This window comes from Oryctolagus cuniculus, chromosome 5, assembly GCF_051225735.1.
Source record: "Oryctolagus cuniculus isolate XC-2025 breed Fujian yellow rabbit chromosome 5, ASM5122573v1, whole genome shotgun sequence".
In the NCBI taxonomy this organism is placed as follows: Eukaryota; Metazoa; Chordata; class Mammalia; order Lagomorpha; family Leporidae; genus Oryctolagus; species Oryctolagus cuniculus.
In genome coordinates this window covers 155,341,140-155,365,045 of record NC_142871.1, presented here as the reverse complement: position 1 = coordinate 155,365,045, position 23,906 = coordinate 155,341,140, and the positions used below count along the sequence as shown (strand labels likewise).

Sequence of the window (23,906 nt, the reverse complement as noted above, 5' to 3'; positions counted from 1 at the left end):
TACTACAGAAGGGCCAGCCGGACCCCTCCCTGCCTCGCAGGTGCTCCTGCCACGAGACCCTTGGAAAAATCGGGCCACCCAATCTTGAACTTTCAGCCTCCACAACTGCATGCTGAAGAAACCTTTCTCTTCCTGCTGCTCAGCCTCAGGTGTGTTGTGACAGCAACGGAAAACTGCGACAACAGGTTCCCCTGTTTATGTGGGACTTGATTTCTAAAGCCTCCAATTTCACAGAAGATGCGCAGGAAGTAACGCTGTGTACTTTCCCCTTTAACCTGTCTGTCACAGGCTCTTTTCTCCCTTACAAAGACCCCTCTGGGATAGGACTTCTGCCAGTTTCTCCAGCCACGCAGGCTTTTTCCAGTTTGACTTCAAGACTGCCAAGGTCTTCACTTCTTTAGGGCCTTCCTATCTGTCACGTTCCTTCTGTCTGGAAGTCTCTCCCCGCTTCCTCACCATATTAACCCTCATTCTCATCCTCGAGTCTCAGTCCTTCAGCTAGCTCCCTTCTCACCTCTCCCCAGGCTAAATTACGAGTCTGAGAGGGTGAGTGCCCATGTGCACTGCCTCCTCCCACCAGACAAAACCCCGGGAGGACGCCTCTCCCCCCTCCGCTCCAGCACTCCCTCCCTCTTGCCCCTCCCTTTCTCTGTATGTCTGTACACCAGCATGCATATACACTCAGTATGTGCACATACACGCAGGCACACACATGCCTACTAGCTTGCACAGGGCCTGGTACACAGTAGTCAATCAACAGGTCAATCTCCTAAGGTTTACAGAATCAGATGTGAGTCTTCCAGTACCTCTCCCAAGGGCCCCAAGAACACCTGGAGTCCTCTGTGTTCTCAAAGGCACTTAAACTTGTACATGCACTCATTAAAACAACTGTCTCGTTGCTTTTCTATGTATCTCTTCTCACTAGACTGTCAGCTTCTTAAAGGCAAGAATCTTGTCAAAGTGGAATCCTCAGTACTTAGCAAGGAGACAGGCATAAATCTCAACTCAACCAGGAAATACTGATTAAGACAGAAATTCTTATTTTTTCTGTTTTTGTTTATACACATACACACACACACACAAACACACACAAATGCTCCCATGTGCTGCTGGTTCACTCCCCAAGTGCAGGCAAAGGCCAGGGCTGAGCCTAAAGCCAAGAGCCAGGAATGCCATCCAGGTCTTGCATGTGGGTGGGCAGGGAACCGAGTACTTAAGCCACCACCACTGCCTCCCAGGGTGTACATTAACAGGAAGTTGGGAGCCAGGAGCCAGTGGTGGGTATCAAACCCCAGTACTCCAATATGGGATGTGGGTATTCTAATTACCAGGCCAAATGACCACCCAGAAATTCATTTTTTGAAATCTTTCACTTGGGCAATCTTTACAGATACCAGTAACACACCCATGGTTTTAACTTTTATTTTTTAAATAAATAGCGAATCAGAAATACAAAGCCCTAGGGGCTGGCACTGTGGTGTAGCTGGTAAAGCTGTAGTGCTGGCATTCCATATGGGTGCCAGTTCGAGTCCTGGCTGCTATCCAGCTCTCTGCTATGGCCTGGGAAAGCAATCGAGGATGGCCCAAGTCTTTGAGCTCCTGCACCCGCATGGGAGACCCAAAGAAGCTCCTGGCTTTAGATCGGTGCAGCTCTGGTCATTGTGGCCAACTGGGGAGTGAACCAGCAGATAGAAGACCCCTCCTGCTGCCTCTCCTTGTTTCTCTGTGTAACTCTGACTTTCAAATAAATAAGTCTTTTTAAAAAAAGAAAGAAAGAAATACAAAGCTATAGTGGGAATTAGCCTGTTATGACACCTGCATCCCATATCAGGGTACCTGGGTTTGATTCCTGGCATAAATCTACTGAACTGGCAGTTACCGATTGAGAAAGAAACTCTTTTTTTTTTTTTCCTTCTATTTCTGCTTGTTTCTCTCTCTCCTTCTCAAATAAATTAAAGAAAAAGAAATATAAAGCCCAATCATCTACATTATCTCCAAAGAGTCTTTCACTTTTATAAACTACTTTGTAATAAAAATTAATTCCAAATAATCATTTTTTTAATTTAAAAATCTGAGGGGCTGGCGCCATGGCTCACTTGGTTAATCCCCACCCGTGGTGCCGGCATCCCATGTGGGCGTCAGGTTCTAGTCCCGTTTGTTCCTCTTCCAGTCCAGCTCTCTGCTGTGGCGCAGGTGGGCAGTGGAGGATGGCCCAAGCCCTTGGGCCCCTGCACCCGCATGGGAGACCAGGAGAAGCACCTGGCTCCTGGCTTTGGATCAGCACAGCTCCGGCGTGGCGGCCATTTGGGGAGTGGACCAATGGAAGGAAGACCTTTCTCTCTGTCTCTCTCTCTCACTGTCTATAACTCTACCTGTCAAATAAAAAAATAAATAAAAATCTGAAACTATATATGGCCATTGTTGGGGCTCATAATATGATAGCCCAAGTATGATGCTCCACGTGCAGGGTACTTAAAGAAGCAGCCTCAAGGTTTCTCTGCACCACTCCTCCCCAGCACCGGCCTCCAAAAGTAGGTGAGAGACCCGGACGGAGCACAGGAGGTCTGCGGGAATGCAGCTGGCTACAGCCCCTCCCTGTGATCTCAGGCACCATGGGAGACGCCCGCCAGAGCCACCCAGGCAGACTTCCAGCGACCCCTCAGTCTTTGTCCACATACAGTTCTGTCCTCACCTCCTCCCAGAGCCCAGAGGAACTCTGTCCCAGGCTCCTGGTCTCTTCCTTGGGCCCATTCATCTCCCTTAAGCATTACTGACTTTCCACAGAAATAGTCTCCTCTCTAAGAACAAGGTTTTGAACTGCAACCACCAGGCTCTCCAGTGAGTTTCCTACTTTGTGTGACCCCTGTGTGCTTGCTCGTTAACACACCCGTCTACCTTCAGAGGGGAGACAGCTCCTACACCTTGCACACGTTAACACACCCATCTACCTTCAGAGGGGAGACAGCTCCTTCACCTTGCACACACTAACACACCCGTCTACCTTCAGAGGGGAGACAGCTCCTTCACCTTGCACACACTAACACACCCGTGTACTTTTAGAGGGGAGACAGCTCCTCTCACCTCTAAGTTATACACAGTTTCCATATTGTTCAAATACACCTTGGCATTGTAACCTATTCTAGCCCAGAGAGCAAATAAATCAATTCCTGGTAACAATAATCTTTCAAAATAAACTAAAAATTGATACAGAAGACGCAAAAAAAAAAAAAAAAAACCCCACAAAAAACTCCCTATGTATGTTTACATCCTACCAAAAGATCCCAACATGAAAATGAACCTCACGTTTTCATATAAAGACTTGAAGATACAGGGTTTGAATAACTTTCCTGCAAAAATCAATTCTATTTTCAAAAAATTTTCAAAACATCAAGTAATGCATTATAATGTACAGAAGGCTTTCTTTGGGCCATTTCATGTTCTTTTTTGAGTACTGGACAGACCAGTAACCAAAACTTCCCTTCCTCTTAATCAACATGCACACTGTTAGCATAAGAGCTCCTAAACAGCTTAACGCTCTGACTAGAAACAGAGATGTACAGAAAAAGCGTAGTTTCAGATTTTACTCCACAGGGCTACAGAAATACAGATGTTTCACAAGATATGAGGGCAATTCAAAAAGTTCAGAAAGTGTTTAGTAAGATTTTTCAAAAAGAAATATAAGTCATCCACATCATCTCCAAAAACGGAAGTTAAATGGAAAATGGAGTGGAAAATGTAAAGATTTTAGTGCAAAACATTTCTCAAATGCACACACATAAGGGAGCTTCAAAAGGTCATGGAATATTCATGTTACAAAAAATATGCATAGGTTTCACAATTTCTGTATCAAAATGAACTTATTTTTTAAGCCCGCTTTTCCAGAAACATTTCGAAGTATCCCATGCGGTAAAACTTTCAGAACAAAGTACATGGTGACAGGAGCCTAGCTCTTCTTCCGACTCTCACGCAGTCTCCGGTGGGAGGCTGTGTCTCCCCTCTGGCACAGGTCTACCTAGGGTATCTCGGGCATTTTGTTAATCGAATACCAGACAATATGAACTCAGACAAATTCAAAGCGTTACTCTTAGTAAAGGAGCAGCCAGTAAACCATTTACAACAGGCCTCCCTGGGTTGTGGTCTGGCTTTCCCCATGGTTAAACACTTGTCTCAACTCTTTAAAGAAAGACCACATTCACGTAACTTTTATTGCAGTATGCTGTCATAACTGTTCTATTTTATTGTTAGTCACTGTTGATAACCTGTTACTGGGCCTAAATGATGTTAACCTGACAAGAGGTATACAGGAAAAAACAGTACACACAAAGCTCAAGTACTATCTGCAGTTTCAGGTATCCACTGTGGGTCTCAGAACAGATCCTCCATGGGTAAGGGACAACTTTCCTACTGCATTATGAGACATAAATCAGTTTAACGTCTATCTCACTAATTAATCCAATAAACCTGATATTACACTTTCTCTTAATGGCATTATAGTAGTTGTTATACTATTTTTACGAATAAGAACAGTATTGTGGGGGCCGGCGCTGTGGCATAGCAGGTAAAGCCGCTGCCTGCAGTGTCAGCATCCCTTATGGGCGCCAGTTCAATTCCTGGCTGCTCCACTTCTGATCCAGCTCTCTGCCATGGCCTAGAAAAGCAGTAGAGGATGGCCCAAGTCCTTGGGCCCCTGCACTCCCGGAGGAAGCTCCTGGCTCCTGATGGGTGCAGCTCTGGCCCTTGTGGCCAATTAGGGAGTGAACTAGCAGATGGAAGACCTCTCTCTCTCCCTGCCCCTCCTCTCTGTGTTAACTCTTCCAAATAAATACATAAATCTTAAAAAAATAAATAAATAAAGTGGGCTGGCACCACGGCTCACTAGGCTAATCCTCCACCTGTGGAGGAAGTACCTGGCTCCTGGCTTCGGATCGGCGCAGCGCTGGCCGTAGCGGCCATTTGGGGGGTGAACCAACAGAAGGAAGACCTTTCTCTCTGTCTCTCTCTCTCTCTCACTAACTCTGCCTGTCAAAAAAAAAAAAAAAAAAAAGTGGTGTTGGGGTTATGTTACAAACAGTGTTCTTTTTCAAAGGTATATCCCATGATACTGACAGATGATATGACACGTGGAGTGTGTACAGATGACACGTGACTGGCCACAAGGACTGGGAAGCTGGATGGGGGACAGGAAAGTTCATTATTCTATTTTTTTAAAAGGATTATTTATTTACTTGAAAGTCAGAGTTACACAGAGAGAGAAGGAGAGGCAGAGAGAGAAAGAGAGGGGTCTTCCATCCGCTGGTTCACTCCCCAGTTGGCTGCAACGGCTGAAGCTGTGCCGATCTGATCCAAAGCCAGGAGCTTCCTCCAGGTCTCCCACGCGGATGCAGGGGTCCAAGGACTTGGGCCATCTTCTACTGCTTTCCCAGGCCATAGCAGAGAGCTGGATCAGAAGTGGAGCAGTGGGGGCTTGAACCAGAGTCCATATGGGATGCTGGCACTGCAGGCAGCAGCTTAACTCACTAAGCCACAGCACCGGCCCCTCATACTATTTAATATCTGTTATCATACATATCTGAAAGGGGGATAAAGGCTAACTCTTTTACCAGCCTACACAACAATAGATTTCAGCCAGTCACAATTTATTCAAAGAACTGTCCATCTAAATTAGGAGACTGAAAAGATCTATTTCCTGTCATACTGAGCCTTGTGTTGATCTCTTTAAAAACCGGAAACCGCTGGTCCATGAAAAGCTCTTCCTCCCCAACCTGTCCCCTTTAGTTTCACTATAACCATTGGTTTTGGGATTCCAACAGCTATGTGGGATCTTTCTCAAGACACTGTGGGCTTGGCGCTGTGGCGTAGTCGGTAAAGCTGCCACTTTTGATGTCAGCATCCCATATGGGTACCAGTTCACCAACTGCATCATTTCCAACTCAGCTCTTTGCTAATGGCCTGGGAAAAACAGCAGAAGATGGCTCAAGTGCTTGGAAGAAGATTCTGGCTTCAGTCTAGCCCAGCTCTGGCCACTGTAGCCATCTGGGGACTGAACCAGCAGATGGAAGATCGATTGATCTTTATGTCTTTCCCTGTCTCTGTAACTCTTCAAAATAAATAAATACATCTTAAAAAAAAAAAAAAAAGATGGGACCAGGGTTGTGGCAAAGTGGGTTAAGACATCTCTTGTGACACCAGCATCCCATATGGGTACTGGTTAGAGTCCTGGCTGTTCCACTTCCAATCCAGCTCCCCGCTAATGTGTCTGGGAAAGAAGCAGAGGATGGGCCAAGTGCTTGGGCCCCTGTACCCACATGAACCCAGAAGAAGCTCCTGGTTCCTGACTTCGGCCTGACTAAACTTCAGCTATTGTGTCCATCTGGGGAGTAAACTAGTGGATGGGAAATTCTCATTCATTCTCTCTTTCTCTCTCTCTCTCTCTCTCTCTCCCTTTTTCAAATAAAATGAATAATTTTTTATAAAAAGATCTTTGTACATTCATAAGAAAGAGGCACAGAAGTCCACAAGTTCAGTGACAAGGATGTTCAAGTGACAAGGATATTCAGTGAAAGGATGGCCCATGACCTTCCTCTAGGCGCCTGGTCACCTCGGGCAGCCCTGCATCACCGCCCTTGGAAGCCCACTCGAGTCCAGCTGGACAGCTGCAGATGGCCTCCCAGCAGTGCTTGTGAACTCCTTGGGAAGAAGACACTTGCTCTTTCCCGTCTTTGTATCCTATACCTAGACTCCAGGTGCAAAATAAACGCTGAGGAATAAGAGAATATGTAAATCTCAAAATCCGTAGCTCATCCTAAAACTGAATATTTTGGAATTTTTCATATTGTAATTTGAAGACATTTTTTCCAAAAGTTAACCTTACTAGAACATTTACTAATAAGCTGTTTCTGAAGCTAGTGTTTGAGTTCTAAAGATATATTTATGTTAACAGTCATTTAATATTTGCATGTGAACAATGACCAGAACTTAGAGTTTATTTTATTTTCACTAAATAAAGAGCAAGGCCTAAGAATTATTATTAGGACAAATTCATAATTACAAAGACCTTACATTTTCTTCTGTATTTATTTTATGGCTGTCCTGTTACAGTTTCATGTATTCTCATCACAGCCCTAAGGGTAGGCACCACCATTATTCCCATTTTTCAGGTGAGCACAGAGGCCCCGAGGTCAAGCTGCTTGCCCAGGGCACACTCGTATGGTGGTAGGGGATGAAGTGGATTCAAACCCAGTCTGTGGGCTGGGGCCGCTGACGCCCTCCTTCCTGCTGTGGCAGACTCCCTCCTCCACATTCCTTATGGACAGGAGACTGCACAGCAAGCTGGGGAGGTTTAGGCTTGGTTTTTCTGTTGCTGTGTCTTAGCATCTTACAAGACAGAGAAACACAATGATGGAAAACAAGTCCGGTCACCTGTCTGCCTTGCCGGTGCTCTCATATCCTGCGTGGCTACGTAAACATAAGGCCCCTCTGAGTAGGAACTCAGTTAATTCTTGCAGCAACTCAAGGATGAGGTCCTAGTACCGTCTTCACTTTTCATAGATCATGCTGAGGCTCAAAGAAGTTAGGTACCTGCCATAAGCCAGGATTTCCACCCTCCCAGCCTACTCTGATCCCATATTCTTCATCACCTGCAACCCTGCCTAACATACATGTGCTTGGGTTATTTTAAAAGGCATGGTTTAAGGATAAAAGTTTGTATACTCCATAGAGAGGAGCAAAGTTACTGTTTTCACTTACACAGTTTTTATGGGTATATTGGATTTTGTATAGGAAAACTAGGATGGGCATTTGGCAAAGGCACCGCTTTGGAAACCCACATCCCATATCAGAGTGTCTGGGCTCGCGTCCCAGCTCACTTCCAATTCCAGCTTCCTGCCAATGTGACTCTGGGAGGCAGCAGGTGATGGTTCAAATAGCTGGGTCCTGCCACCCACATGGTAGATGTACACTAAGTTCCTGACTCCTGCCTTTAGCCTGGCCCATCCCTGGCAGGTGCAGGCATTTGGGGATTGCGCCAGCAGATGGGAGACTTCTGTCTTCAAAATAAAAAATTACAATGGTCAACATTAATTTTCCAAAGTAGATAATGTTCTTTTCTATCACCATATATGTGTTGAGGAAACTAACGCAAAGGTAATTTCACATTCAAGACTTCAACTCAGCAAAGCAACAATCTTTCTGAGGCTAATCATCTGTAATGAGCTTACATAAACTACTGGAAAGAGTTATCTGGAAAATTCTCAAAGATGAAAGATGGCCATGCTGTGGCTCAACAGGCTAATCCTCCACCTGTGGCGCCAGCACCCTGGGTTCTAATCCCGGTTGGGGTGCTGGGTTCGAGTCCCAGTTGCTCCTCTTCCAGTCCAGCTCTCTGCTATAGCCCGGGAAGGCAGTGGAGGATGGCCCAAGTGCTTGGGCCCTGCACCCACATGGGAGACCAGGAAGAAGTACCTGGCTCCTGGCTTCAGATCGGCACAGCGTGCCAGCAGTAGTGGCCATCTGGGGGTGAACCAACAGAGGGAAGACCTTTCTCTCTCTCTCTAACTGCTTGCCAAAAAAAAAAAAAAAAAAAAGAAAGAAAGACATGCACACTGGCATCATAAGACAGGGGGTTAAGCTGCTGCCTGCGATGCCAGCATTCCATATGAGCGCCAGTCACGTCCCAGCTTCTCCACTTCCAATCCAGCTCCCTGCTAATATCAAAGGTACAAAGATAATCCTGTCTCTGGAGATGGAGGGCCTCATCTCAAAACCTGAGCACATACAGAAATCTGAAGATGTCTACAGACTAGGAACCTATGTGAATTCTCTGCATCATCACAAATACACATAAAGTTGCAAGAAGACAAAGCAGAGATTGCCTTAGCAGATGGCTAATTTCCTCCCTCCCCTCTGAAAGCACCAACTAAAGAAAGGCCTACTGTGCATCAGGTGTCACAGCAGCTGCTAAAAATGCCAGCACCAGTGGCCCTTCTTTATTGACCTTCGTACTGGGGAGATGCAGAACGGTGAGCACACACCTTAGTCAATCATCAGATTTCAGGACATGAAAGATTTGTCTGGCGCAAAGGAGGCTCCTCCACACAGGAGGGAAAAAAAGAGAAACTGAGGCCAGGCTAAGCACACTGAAAAGACTATACGATCACAGGCAGTGGCTGCTGAGGGTCTGAGACATGAAGGCCAAGGCTCGGAGCGCACCGTCCACACGATGCTCAGTGCCTGCGTGTCCATTCAGTCCACTCTGACAGGCTGCCTTCACCCACAATCGTTAGAAGCAGATCTACTGTCACGCTCCCCAGAACCCACGGATATACACCACCTCCAGCATGTAGAGTGCGGCTCTCAGCAAGCTGCTCCACCCAGAGGCTCAAGGGAGGGTTTGTGACTAGGGGGAGGGGGAGAGGGAGGGGGGGGGGAGGGGGGGAGGGGGAGTAGGAGGATGCAGCGGGTAGTGAAGCATCTAACATTCAGAGGACGAGTTTCTCTGGAGTTACTTGACCATGAGGAGGAGGAGGAAGAAGAGGAGGAGGAGGAGAGGAGGAAGCAGAGGAGGAAGAGGAGGAGGAGGAGGAAGAGGAGGAGAAGGAAGCATCTGGTAGTGAAGCATCTAACATTCAGAGGATGAGTTTCTCTGGAGTTACTTGACCATGAGGAGGAGGAAGAGGAGGAAGTAGAGGAGGAAGACGAGGAGGAGGAGGAGGAAGAGGAGGAGGAGGAAGAAGAGGAGGAGGAAGCATCTGGTAGTGAAGCATCTAACATTCAGAGGACAAGTTTCTCCGGAGTTACTTGACCATGAGAAAAAACAATTCCTGAGCTAGAGTCAGAGCCTCTAACATTTCTCCCAACTGCAACGTGGCATCACCAGTTCCTAATACGACCCCAAGAGAAGGGCAGGAGAGCGCTGCCTGCTGCAGAGTGTTTTCCACCACGGAGCCAGAAGTACTAACTTAGCTCTGCAGAGGGCTGAAGAAAGATTTATCTTACTATGGTTGAGCTGCCCCTTGTGATGCCCGCATCCCATATCCCGTACTGGAGTGCCGGTTCAAGTCCTGCCTGCGCAACTTACAATCCAGCTACCTGCTAAAGCATCTGGGAAAAGCAGCAGAAAATGGCCCAGGTGCTTAAATCCCTGCCAGTCAAGTGGAAGACGAGTTCCTGGGCCTAGCCCTGGCTGTTGCAGGCATTTGCAGGGTGGGGGTGGTGAACTAGCAGATGGAAGCTCTCTACCTCTCCCTCTGTCATTTTGTCTTTCAAATAAATAAATCTTAAAAAATTCATTTGAATACAAAAAATACTATATTTCCATATATAATAAAAAGCAAAGAAAAGTAAAAGATAAATAACTAGATGAAGAAAAAAAACTTGCAATAAATAACAATCTGATGTTCTTAACGTATAACCACCTCCCTGAAAACTGTAAATACATTCAAACTCCCAATGAGAGTGGCCAGAGCCACAGAGAGCTCACAGCAACCACACTGACTGACAGATCAGACTGCACCTCAACCAACAGTCAAAGGTTACTGTCACTGTCACATAAATAAAGATAAGAAAAAATTTATCAGGTGAAACAGAAATAGTCGCATACACTACAAATGAAAGTATAAACTGGCACACACTTTCTAGAAAGCTCATGGTCAGTACACACCAAGACCCTTACAAAATGTAGTATAATAGATCCTGCAAAACGGAGACCCTAAGAAAACAGATATGCAAAGAGATGCTTTTTGTAATATAAACTGGCAACTACCTAAATTGCAAAACAGAAAAATGGTATTTATCAAAAATTTGTTGAAGACATGGCACAATTTTATAAGGTGAAAAAAAAAAAAAAAAAAACAAAGAACAAAACTGTTCCTATGCTGTCCTGATTCCGGATGATAAACACAAGTACATACAATTTGTATGCACACATACATGAGGGTACTTCATAAAGTTGGTAGAAAATGGAATCAAAAGGCAAGTTTATTTTGATGCAAAAATTTTGAAATCCATGCACAGTGTTTTCATAACATGGCATTTCTGTGAACTTTTCGAAAAGAGTTTATATGCATGCATTTCAAAAATTTTTTGCAACAAAAAACTTACCTTTTAATTCTGTTTTCCATGGACTTTTGGAAGTCTCCTTGTATTTCAAAATATCAGATTATCCCCCCCACCTTTTTTTGAGATTTATTTATTTATTTGAAAGGCAGAGTTAGAGACAGAGATCTTCCATCTGCTAGTTCACTCCCCAAATGGCTGCAACGGCAGGGGCTGGGCTGGCTGAAGCCAGGACTTTCTTCCAAGTCTCCCCCGGGGGTGCAGGGGCCCAAGCACTTGGGCCATCTTTCTCTGCTTTCCCAGGTACATTAGCAGGGAGCTGGATCAGAAGTGGAGCAGCCAGGACAGCAACCAGTGCCTGTAAGGGCAAGCAGTGCCTTAAACCACTACGCTACAATGCTGGCCCCAGAGATTATTTCTTACTAGTGATACAATTTTTTTTCCTTAGTAGCTGTTTGTATTTTTCTAATTGTCTACAATGGGGATGCCGCCTTTTTTTTTTTTTTTTTTTTTTGACAGGCAGAGTGGACAGTAAGAGAGAGAGACAGAAAGGTCTTCTTTTGCTGTTGGCTCACCCTCCAGCGGCCAGCGCGCTGCGGCCGGTGCACCGCGCTGATCCGAGGGCAGGAGCCAGGTGCTTAGCCTGGTCTCCCATGGGGTGCAGGACCCAAGCACTTGGGCCATCCTCCACTGCACTCCCGGGCCACAGCAAAGAGTTAGCCTTGAAGAGGGGCAACCGGGACAGAATCCGGCACCCCGACCGGGACTACAACCCGGTGTGCCGGCGCCGCAGGTGAAGGATTAGCCTATTGAGCCGCGGTGCTGGCCGGGATGCAGCCATTTTAAAAAATAAACACTGGGGCCACTCTGATGTTAAAAAGACCTGGGCTTTGTGTTAAAACATGGGCTGAGAGACAGAGTAAATGAGGGGCAAGTGCTGTGGCGCTGCCGGTTACATCCCGTAACGTCCTGTATCAAGGTCCCTGGTTCACGTCTCTGCTACTCCACCTCTGATTCAGCATTCCCACTAGTGCGCCTGGGAAGCTATTGGTGATGGCCAAGTACTTGGGCCCTTGCACCCACGTCAGAGACCCGGAAGAGGCTCCTGGCTTCTGGTTTCTCGGCCTGGCCCAGTCCCAGCCACTGCAGCCCTCTGGGGAGTGAAAAGCAGATGCAAGGCCTCTCTCTCTCTCTCTGTCTATAACTCCGTGGCTCAAATAAATAAATCTTAAAAAAAAAATTGAAATGCAAAGATTCTGTTAAAACTGTTGCTCAGGTATCTGTATCTGAGCTAGAGAAGGCTGCTATACCAACAATCAAATAGGTCACATCAGAGACCGGGGGGCCTTCCTGGCCTGCTCTGAGCCTCACCCCACATCCAAGTTCAGAGGAAGCCTTCCAAGGCTCCAGAGCTCAAAGCAGCCTGCTTACAAAGCAAAAACAAAGACGCAAACTAGGGCTGGGTTTTGTTTTTGTCTTTAAATAGCCAGGTAGAACCAAAGAAGAGCTGCTTAGACCAGGAAGCAGTAAAAATACTAAAGGATGAAATCTCTATGAGCTGCTTAGCTACAAAAGTTTCTAAGTTTAACTTATCCGACTTAGAAAGAGATAAGATACAAACTCAAAATATAAGCAACTCTGAACACTACAGAAACAAAATTTGTCAAAATTTGTTCACTTTTCGGACTTCCCAGGAGTCAGTGTGGTGAAGTAAGAAAAACACAGGTTTTGAGGACAGGGTTTACATCCCTGTTCAAATGCTTACTTGAGGCTGACTTGTTCAACTCGCTGGGTCTCACTTTTCTCCTCTCACTGGTTTTCATGATACCAATTGAGACACTGTGGTGCTATTTGTGCCAAGCACAAGGCCAGGACATCGCCAATGCTTAGAAAGCAGAGTTTCTTTCTTTCTTCTAGTGCATTTTCATTCCAGCAGAAGTGACAGGGTAACACTCATGTGCCTGCGATGGTGTGTCTGATACTCTGTGCCCCACTTGATAAAGTGATGGCAAGCCGATCTACTCAATTATTATTTGACCACATCATTGAAATTACAGTGACAATCCCTTACTACAAATATTTTTACTTTCTAGTTGAAAATAAACATTAACTAGCATGGATGGATCATCTTGTGACTGCTTAATTCCACCTTCTCTGTGTGTTTACTTCACGGGTTTTCAAAACTGGAATTAGAGACTTGAAAGTGAATAGTATATTAGTAGGCTATGCTAATCTTCGTTGCTTCACACAAATACTTGAAATAACTCTTAAAATAGAACACTGAATTAAATAGCTGAGTGTCGTTCCAATGTTCCTTTGGTGGTTTCTCCTGTTAAACACTGATCATTCCTTAAATGTAATCAAATTATCCGAGTTCCACAAGAATCCACAAGCAGGAACAAGCTTTTCTGCTCAATTGACTGCCCGCCTTCCCCAGCCCTAACATCTACCAAAGCCATCTGTACTCCAGTCTCCCCAGCAGGTGCGAGATCCGGCAGCTACCCTCACCCGTCCCATCAGCAAGGTAAGATCCCATTGGTTATTTTCCAGTACAAGCCAAGCTAAAGCAAATCGTGAGGCTGCACATGAATTCAACAAAGTCTCTTCTTGAGGCTGACAGGTAAAATTTTCATGGAACTCTCTTTTTGTGGTACTGAAATTAGGTTTTCTGAAAGGTATAATTTTTGCTGTCAAGTTTATACTATGTTCCTGTGAAAAGGTGCTGAAAACAGAATAGCTACATTTACTCAGGATCTCAAACATATATGATATACAACAAACACCACCCTGATCCTGTAAAATACTCTATTGCTGGAATTACTGGTCATACAACAGTGGTATACAATCACCAGAAGGAATCACAGAGAGGTAACCCCAATCTCAATGCTCTATTTTTACATCGTTTCTAGCTAAACCAGCAGTCACAGTGCCAATCCTCCTTCAATACACATCATCATCATCTCAGAGAGTTCCTGGTCATGCTACAGTATGCCGTGACAGGGTGTTAGAATAAAGAATCAAGTAGTCTTAAGGATAAACTGCCTCAGAAACAAAATTAACAGGTTCAAAGTGTTTCAGTACCATAAGGCACAGATCCTAACTTTATTTAAACAGTAAGTTACATGAAGATATACCAGTTGGCTTCTATCAGCTTTCAAAAGAATGAATACATACTTACATACATCTGCATGTGAAAAATGAAACACTTACAAATACAAACATGAAAAATGAATACTCAAAAATATCATGTGAAAAATGAAGACACACATACAATAACACATGAGAAATGAACACTAACATACACTGATGTGAAAAAAAACCAGGAAAGCAGGCAAAATGTGTTGGTATCCACAAAAAAAAAAAAAAAAAATCATGATTTCCAAGGAGTAGCTTCCTAGATGAACAATTTTAAATATTAACTTTTAATATGGGATCAGACTCATATTTACCTTTATTCTTGTGACTACACTATGTTAAGATAACAAGACCAAGGGAAGAGAAAACAGGTCATTTAAAATACATCATAATACTTTAAAAACACTGAAGTTCTCACTTCCTCCACTCTTTTCAGTTATTTCCAGTACAATCACAGACAGTCAACTAGAATGTGGTAACATCCCTCATTAGGACTTCATTCCATTCATGCTCCCATCTGACAATGGTTCCTGAGCCATCATTTTACTGAGCAAGCTCAAAGGGCTTTGCTAAGCTATACAAAAGACAGGCATATGAGAGAGAGAGAGAAAGGAGTAATTTTCCTTTTAATTCAAGTCTGTTATGGTTTAAGTCTAATTTATAATCTCAAAGACAAAAATCATGAAGACTAAGATTAGGGATAACATTTTTTTTTTTTTTAAATTTAAAAACACGTGGGCTTCTGCCTGAAAGAGCATCACACACACTCACACACACATACATGTCACAACATGTGTCACCTTTGAGGCAAAACAGGGCATTTCCAAAAATGCAGCAACTATTAAAAATCACTCCTCAGTTATATCAATGCACAGAATATTACCCAACAAAAAATATCCACAATTTTTAAGGTATTTTTTGCACGAGTTCAACATCCCTGTATGCAAACATGTCACCTATTGATGCCATTAAAACCATGCTTCCCGGCCAACAGGTGACAAAGGGTATACTAAAGGTATGTGAAATTATGAAATGAATGTGTTCTTTAGTCTGTATGAAGTACCGTGACATTTTCAAAACCCATTCTGAAAACCAGCCATTTTAGACGCGCTGTGTAGCAGCATGGAATGGGTTCAACCACACACCGTCACGGGACGTGGCTCACATATTTAACTGTATCAACTTCTGCCTGGAAAACCCACACACTCACAGCAAGGGAGGATGAATGAGTGCTTGGAGTCGCGCTGTAAGAGCCAGACTCATTCTTTCACTGGCCAGCATTACTTCCCTGGTAGTTTATGTCTACCCTGTAACATACACGCTTCTTCATAAAAATGTCTGTTTTGTGAATTTCACCTGATGGATGAAAAGATGCATATTACAAATGCAGAAGTCCCAGATTTCCTTGCAACATTTTTCACTTGTTTCAGGCATTCATTTAGAAATCATGACCTGCTGGTCATACAATCTAATCATGCTCTCATTAAAATGCACTGCAGGTAGGTTCAAATCAAGTTGAAATTTAATTTATGCTTTTTAATAGCTTATCATCTGCATAACCATACAAATATGGCAATGTTCCCAAGCACAGAGTAACAATTTTACAGACAAGCAGCTAAGGAAAAACATGAAATAAAGTTCCACCTACAGAGATCCCTCTGACTATTTTCGGTGAGTCCTGGAGATGACATGGATGTGAGAACCAAGCCAGTAAAGAGAAGCTCGGGGCCAGCCAAGAGAAACCTCCAGTTACCAGGCAGCAGTCCTGATGGGCATCTTCTGGGTTGCAGAACAAAGGAAGTGAAGCTGAAGCCAGAGCTGCTTTTTCCAGAGAAATGTATTAAGCCTGTTAGTTTTCTGCTGATGGTTTAAGCAGACTTACATCGGAATCTACTGCCTCTATAAAAGCAAATGCAAGCTCTTGGGGGCTCTGATACAAAGATGTATGCACCGATCTGGGGCCATACCAAATGCTATTCGAGCTGGGGGGGGGGGGTGTGAGACAGAAATACATAAATCCAACCAAACTTGTCATCAGAGTACAAACATGCATAAGCAACAAACCAAAAGACAGAAGGAAATTGTGCTGCCTGAAAGCAATCACATAAAAACCAAAGATATATTTCATTTCCTAACACATGAGACAAGTTTAAATTCCCCCCACCTCATTTTCTATTCAAGTTTCAGCCTAAAAGGGTTCCTTCAAATTCAGCAACACTAACCAGTGGCTTGGAATGTGCTATCTATTTTTAATAAGTATCTTAAATCATCACCATCCCAACGTGCACAAACACTCATCAACAGTCTTTTCCTGTTTCAAAACCGTCGGCTCTCCCTCCCAGTCCCCAGCTCCCCTCTGAACCGCAGCTTCATCCATCAGCCCCCTCTCCCTGCTTCACTCTCTCCCTCTATGGCCTCTTTTCCCTTTTCACACAAACAATTTCTTTTCTCTCAAGAAAAAAAAAAATTCCTCCCTGCAATCTAACCCTCTCACTGAGGCTTTGGAAAGCTCTGCCTTTGTTCCCTCATTCATTTAAATATTTCACAGAAATTATCAAAGTGCCAAGCACCAGAATCACAAAAGAGAACAGGAAGAACATTCCAGTCATTCCAATCCTCTATCATCTCCTTTCTCAACACGGACACACACACACACACACACACACACACAGCTGCTGAAACTGTCCCCACTGAAATCACCAAACGGCCTTTCTCAGACTGCACTTATATCACTTCACCCTCTCTGCAGAAATGAGACCCTAGTTTCTTTCTTTTCTTTTTAAATATTTATTTGTTTATTTTTGAAAGTCAAAGAGTTACAGAAAGAGAGACAGAGAGGAAGAGATCTCCTATCCACTGGTTCACTCTCCAAATGGCTGCAACGGCTGCAGCTGGGCCAGCCCAAGCCAGGAGGTTTATTTGGGTCTCCCACGTAGGTTCAGGGGCTCAAGAAGCACTTGGGCCATCCTCCACTGCTTTCTGAGGCACATTGGCAGGGAGCTGGATCCGAAGCGGAACAGCTGGGACTCAACTGGCACCCATATGGGATGCAGGCAGCAGCTTTGCCAACTCCAGCCCCAAGACCCTGGTTTCTGACACACCAACAAAGTGGTCTCCTTTTAGAAACACCACTTGGGGGGCCGGCGCTGTGGCATAGCAGGTTAACACCCTGGCCTGAAGCACCAACATCCCATATGGGCACTGGTTATAGTCCTGGCTGCTCCTCTTCCGGTCCAGCTCTCTGCTGTGGCCTGGGAAAGCAGAAGACAGCTCAGATCCTTGGGCCCCTGCACCCGCGTGGGAGAGACCCAGAAGAAGCTCTTGGCTCCTGGCTTCGGATCAGCTCAGTGGCCATTGCGGCCATCTGGGGAGTGAACCAGCAGGTGGAAGACCTCTCTTTCTCTCTCTGTCTCTCCCTCTCTTTGTGACGCTTTCAAGTAAATAAAAAAAAGAAATGCCACTCCCCCTCGTGTCTGGATAAGCACCTGGCTCTCTTCCTGTGCCTGGCTAAAGAATGCTGGTGCTTCCAAGATTTCTACCCGTGAACATCTATTTTCATTCTGCTGCATGCGAGGGGCAATCTCGCCCAAACCCAAGGCATCCACTCCCATCTATATGCTGACGACTCTCAAATCAAGCTCAGACCATTCTGAATGCTGATAGCCCACTGGACACTTCTACCTCTAATGTCTCACGGACCCCCCAGATTGAACATGAGCAAGACAGAGTTCACTCAATACTTAGAAGTACATTGAACAAAAGGAAATTCTGAAAAAGCACAAAGTAGGTCCCAGTTTCAAAGCTACCACAAAGCTACAGCACTCAAGGCAGTGTGGTGCTGGTAGTGAGGCACAAAATTGAGAGCCTGGAAATATCGATTTACAGCCACTGGTTTCCTGTAGAAGTGCCAAAGAAATGCAATGGTGGAAGACAGTCTTCCAAACAACGTTTCCGAGACAAGTGGATATCTAAGTATTAAAAAAATGAACTTAGACTCTCACCTCACCAAACACAAAGATTAACTCCAAAGGGGTCACGTAAGAGCTAACAGCAACAAGCGATAGCAAGGAGAAGAGCTGCAGCTCGCGCACCACTGACGGAAAGTGCCATTTCAGCCACTCCGGAAAACGGCTGGGCAGCTCTGAAAAAAGTTAAACACAGGAGCCTGGGTTGAGCCAAGGCCTACAGCACCAGCACCCCTGTGGGTGCCAGTCTGAGTCCTGGCTACTGTACTTCCTACCCAGCTCCCTGCTAGTTAACCTGGGAAAGTCCCTGGGCCCTGCAACCCACGTGGAAGACCCAGAAGAAGCTCCTGGCTTCAGCCTGGCCCAGCACCCGTCATTGTGGCCATTTGGGGAGTGAACCAACAGAAAGATCTCTCTGTCTCTCCTCCTCTCTCTGAAACTCTGCCTATCAGATAAATGGATAAATTTTAAAATAAAATTCAAAAAAAGTAACCCTGTTTTTTTTTTTAAAAAGTTAAACATAAACTTGTTATATTTCCCAGAGATTCCAGTCTGGTCTGCATACCTGAGAGAAATGAAAACATATGTCTACCCAAAGACTTGCACAAGATCATTCCCAGTGACACTATTCTCAACAGACAAGACCTGGAAACAGTCCAAGCGTCAGTCAGCTCCCATGGATAAACAAGCAAATATTACTTCAACAATAAATGCAACAATCTACTGACACCTCTTTAGTCTGCCTACTCAGTTTCTTAAACTGTCTCTCCATTTTTAAATTCTCCCTATTTTAATTCAAATCTTTTTAATGGTGTCCCAGCAAATCTTTTTGACTCTCCAATCTTTCTTTCATGTGATTCCAGAAGACTTGTTCTAAAATACAGATCTGATTCTGCCACCATAATAAAAACCTTTTGGTTTCTCCCCCTCCCTACTCTGGGTCTCCTAGTTACAACTCTAACCCCCAGGGGCAGGCGATTGGCCAGTGCTCAGGATACTGCTTGGAATGCACCCATCCCATACAGAAGTGCCTGGTTTGAGATTTCTCTCCATCTCTATCTCACTCACTTTCAAATAAAACGAAAATAAAAACAAAACAGTAACCTCTATGTTATTTGATCATGTACCCCCTCTATTAGCAAAAATTTTTAACATGTACCTCCAAATATGTATAGTCACATATCACATATAAGTGAATTTCTATATTTAGCATATAACACACACAAAATTGATAGTCTGAAAAGGATGACTAAAAAAGAAACAAATGGGTGGGCATTGTGGCTAGGGACAACCACATCCCTGAGCACTGGTTCAAGTCCTGGCTATTCCACTTCCAATCCAACTTCTTGCTAGTATTTGATAATAGTCCAAGTACTGGAGTTCCTGCCACCCACGTGGAGACCCAAATGGAGTTCCCAGTTCCTGGCTTCAGCCTCACCCAGTCCAGCTGTTATGAGCATTTGAGGAGTCAACCAGCAGATGGAAGATGAGTATTCCTCTGTGTCTCTTCCTCTCAATCTCTCCCCCTCTTCTGTCACTGTGCCTTTCAAATAAAATAAGTAAATCATGGGGCAAGCACTGTGGTGCAGTGGGTTAATGCTCTGACCTGAAGCACTGGCATCCCATATGGGCACCGGTTGGAGACCCGGCTGCTCCTCTTCCAATCCAGCTCTCTGCTATGGCCTGGGAAAGCAGCAGAAGATGGCCCAAGTCCTTAGGCCCCTGCACCCATGTGGGAGACCCGGAAGAAGCTTCTGGCTCCTGGCTTTGATTTGGCGCAGCTCCAGCCGTTGCAGCCATGTGGGGAGTGAACCACTGGATGGAAGACCTCTCCCTCCGCCCTACCCCCCCCCCCCCCCCCGTGTAACTCTGACTTTCAAATAAAAATAAATAAATCTTTAAAAAAAATAGGTATATCTTAAGGAAAAAAAAAGAATTGAAGTTCCCAATTGTTTTGTATAGTCACATCTTTCTCTGGGAGGCACCATGCAAAGGGAGAACTCCAAACTCCCGTGCACGACACACAAAGCTATGTATCATTTGTTCTCTGTCTTCGTGTCCAACTTCATCCCTCAGCACTTCACCCCACACACCATATGCTTCAGCCATGACAAATTATTTGTAGTTACTTCAATGAACAGAAATTAAATTTGAGCCTGTGTTCTTGAAATAAAATCAGCATCACTGATCTCTGCAATTCTTTCTTCTCCCTGGAATGTCCTCATTAACCTTTCCTGCCTGCTGAGCTTCCTCATTCAGGCCAAGTGTCACGGCCTCTCTGGGGACACTCCCACCTCAGTGCGCTTATTTCTATTCTCCCTGTGTTATATCCAAACTGATTTGCCTTTCTATCCTATCTGCTGTGCCCCAGTCCTCCAGCTTTTTCAGCCAGCCTGAGATTCCGTCACTTAAACATCGGTTCACCTCATAGGTTAACTCTTCAACTGAACCAACAAGCGCACCGGAGGGCAGCGTCTGCTATCGTCACCTCGATTTGGAGTCCACCTACTCCACATCAAAGAGTCGTCCACACAAGTGAAACTCCTAACAAACTCGGACTTCTCCCATTCTGATGACCTCTTCAACGTGAGAACTACATTTACTCCACGTTAGCCATCACTGTCACTGGGCGCTGTTCCACACCTAAGATCTCAAACTTCACTCCTTGTCAGACCACAGGCTGCACCTCTTCCCTCTGTGGTTGCACCACCCTGGGCTTCCCAGCCAACTTGCCCTGCTGGGCTCAGGCCTCTCCTCTGCTGCCTGGATCCACTGACGACCATTCAGTCACGTTCCCAGTGGCTCTGTGATTACCAGGCCCTGCTGGCCCATCACGTATGCTCCTCCCATTGCCAACTCTGTGAACATCTGGCTGTTAGTTCTGCTTCTGGGCCTCAAACCTGGAAATTTGGACTGAATTTCCTTATGTGGATTCCCAAAAAGTTATTTCATCCCTGCACATCAAAGTGTTCCTGTGTTATGAGCCAGCCATTCCTTCCAAGTCATGCTCTCATTCATCCCTTCCCATCCATGAAAGCACGGCTGGTCCAGGTCACCTGGACTTCCTGTCTCCCCAGACCCCATCTGGTGCGCAGTCTGGACTCTCCCTTAACAGGTGCTCTTTCAGGTCACCCGGGACCTATTCACTGCCAAACCCAATGGGATCTGCCTCTGCTGCTCAGCTTCTTTGCATTACTTACAGCACTGGAAGCCACTCCTCCTTTCAACTTTCTCCTCTTGGGCTTCCACTTCCGTAAATTGCCTCAGTCTTCCTTCTGTTTCTCTGACAACTTGTTCCCATCTCATCTACTGGCTGTACTTTGCAGAGCTAAGCCCCAAATGTGATTAAACCACAACAGGCCACCCACAATGGACTTCCCCACGCACTCAGGACGCTCATGTTCACTGCACAGTGCTAACTTCTGAATTTTGACATGTTTTCACCCTGTTGGCCATATTTCTGATATGCCTAGGTAATTTTACCTTGAGTAGGGTTCACTTATATGTTACAATCAGATTCCATGTTGGCTGATCCATCTTTTAAAAAGCAGTTAACATGTGAATCCATTAAAAAACATATATGCAAACACTTTAATTTAAAAATGCAGTCATAGTTTTGTCCATGAATTTTTTTTTTTTTTTTTTGACAGGCAGAGTAGACAGTAAGAGAGAGACAGAGAAAAGGTCTTCCTTTTCCATTGGTTCACCCCACAGTGGCCGCTGCGGCCAGTGCGCTGCGGCCGGCGCACTGTGGCCGGCACACCATGCTGATCCGAAGCCAGGAGCCAGGTGCTTCTCCTGGTCTCCCATGCAGGTGCAGGGCCCAAGCACTTGGGCCATCCTCCACTGCACTCCCTGGCCACAGCAGAGAGCTGGCCTGGAAGAAGGGCAACCGGGACAGCATCCGGCTCCCCGACCGGGACTAGAACCCGGTGTGCCAGCGCCGCAGGCGGAGGAGTAGCCTATTGAGCCGCAGCGCCAGCCTATCCATGAATTGTTTGAACATGGATCCACTGACTGAAAAGTCTTGTATAAACCACCCACATAGCATTGGACAAAATTCTCTATTTTTCAAAGCACAGCAGAAATTTGAGATGTGTGAAACAACAGAATCTTGCAGGATTTTTATTTTCCCCCAAAGCTTTTGTAATCCATAACCATACCTTTCACAACGTTTTAAAAAGCTGTTTACCTACACTATCTTCCAAAACAGTCAACTTTGCTTTCTTGCAAATAGTCCTCCTTGCCACTGACGTTTCATCATTTTACCTAATATTTAATTAAGCTGAGTATTACAACAACTAGCATAAATGATTCAGGAGCCAACAGAACTCACTGGGTTAGCATCCAACACAACTGGGTGGCAACAAATATTTGTATGTACCAGCCAACAGTCTACCAGACACATGCATTCCGGATATTTTATAGAGAAAAAGGAGAATGACGGTTAGTTTGGTGATGCCCTCAGGTGAAGATAAAAGAGTGAGTGTACACAGCGAGGCTGAGATGTCAGCAATCTGTGGTACAAATAAATACTATCCAACCCCGATGCTCTTGCTGCCACCCATCTCGTTGGCACAATATTTCTAGACTTCTACTTAAAAAAATCTTGAGAATGATTTTAAGTTTCATACATGGAATGACAACTGTTTTTAAAAGCTAGAGTAGAAAAATGATTAGTAATCCCTGAACAACAGACGCATCATGTCCAACTTCCCACGTCTTACAGGACTGTGAGAAGCTGGTTTACTCTGCGCTGACAATAATGGAATTACTTCCCCACTGAAAATCCAACATTAGGATTATCTCACTCCTATCCTCCCTTTTATCTTGTCTAAGAGTAAAGTGACTGTCACTACAAAGTTTAAAGAAATGTAATATTTGGGGAACACAGAAAATCTTCCTTTTGCCAACACTGAAACAAGTAGTCTTTAACAATACTGTAGAGATTTGCCATAGGTACGCGAAAGTGAAAGGTGAATTTAACTCATTAACTTCAATGGTGCACCTCAAGGGAGAATTCAGAAGTCAGACATGAGATAGATCAGTGTCATCAACTTTGACAATTACTAATTTTGTGTTTTGGTCCCCAAGGAGCCTCTAAGTACAATTACAAGTTAAATAAAGCAGATGGAGGAAAGAGCACCTTTTGTTTTCCTACCACCTGGAAAAAAAAAGGTAAATCAAAGGCAATATTCTAAAAGAAATCATTACATTAAAGTGATTTGTAAAACTCTTTTCACCAACACTTTGGAAGAGCAGCTGAATTTCCATTTTTCTTGTTACAGGCTTTTGAACTATTACCAAATTTTGAAAGGGAAAAATATTTAATGAACATTGATACTAAAAATGTAGATATGCTGCAATATTCAATTCAGGATTTGTTCAAATTTGAGAGCTTTAATTAGCCAGTGGGCGGACCTGACATTCTGTTAAATATTGTACATAATTAGGGATGTGTGTACAAATGAAATATTTCAGGCTAAGATGATTCTATCAGTAATATGCAACACTGTCTAACCTTTTGCAAACCACTGGTCTCTTCTCTCCCCGTGTACACTGTCACACTAAAAGAAAGAACACTTTGGCACTGAGATCCAAGTAATACTGACAGTTTACAGCATCTCTGTCCTGTCTGTCTTCTAACATTAGCTTGACTGTTTTTCTCCATCCCTTAACCTTACATAAGAAAATGCTAAGCCAACCAAACGAAAGAATGAGAGGGAACAGAACATTTCATGAGGATTTCAAACC

The 23,906-nt window shown here is 44.6% G+C and overlaps 1 protein-coding gene across 8 annotated transcripts in view; it reads right to left on the bottom strand.

Annotated features, from left to right (window-relative positions):
- The window catches only part of DTNBP1 (dystrobrevin binding protein 1), a 144,965-nt gene that overhangs the window by 36,294 nt on the left and 84,765 nt on the right, over positions 1-23,906 (bottom strand). The window contains exon 1 of one of the 8 annotated variants that reach the window (XM_089334432.1): positions 15,836-16,154. The exons of the other annotated variants lie outside the window; for them this stretch is intronic. Within the exon in view, the coding sequence (XP_089190558.1) occupies positions 15,836-15,878 (43 nt within the window). The 5' untranslated portion in view covers positions 15,879-16,154. Of the gene's footprint in view, positions 1-15,835; positions 16,155-23,906 lie in introns of those variants that run through there. 8 annotated transcript variants of the gene reach the window in all.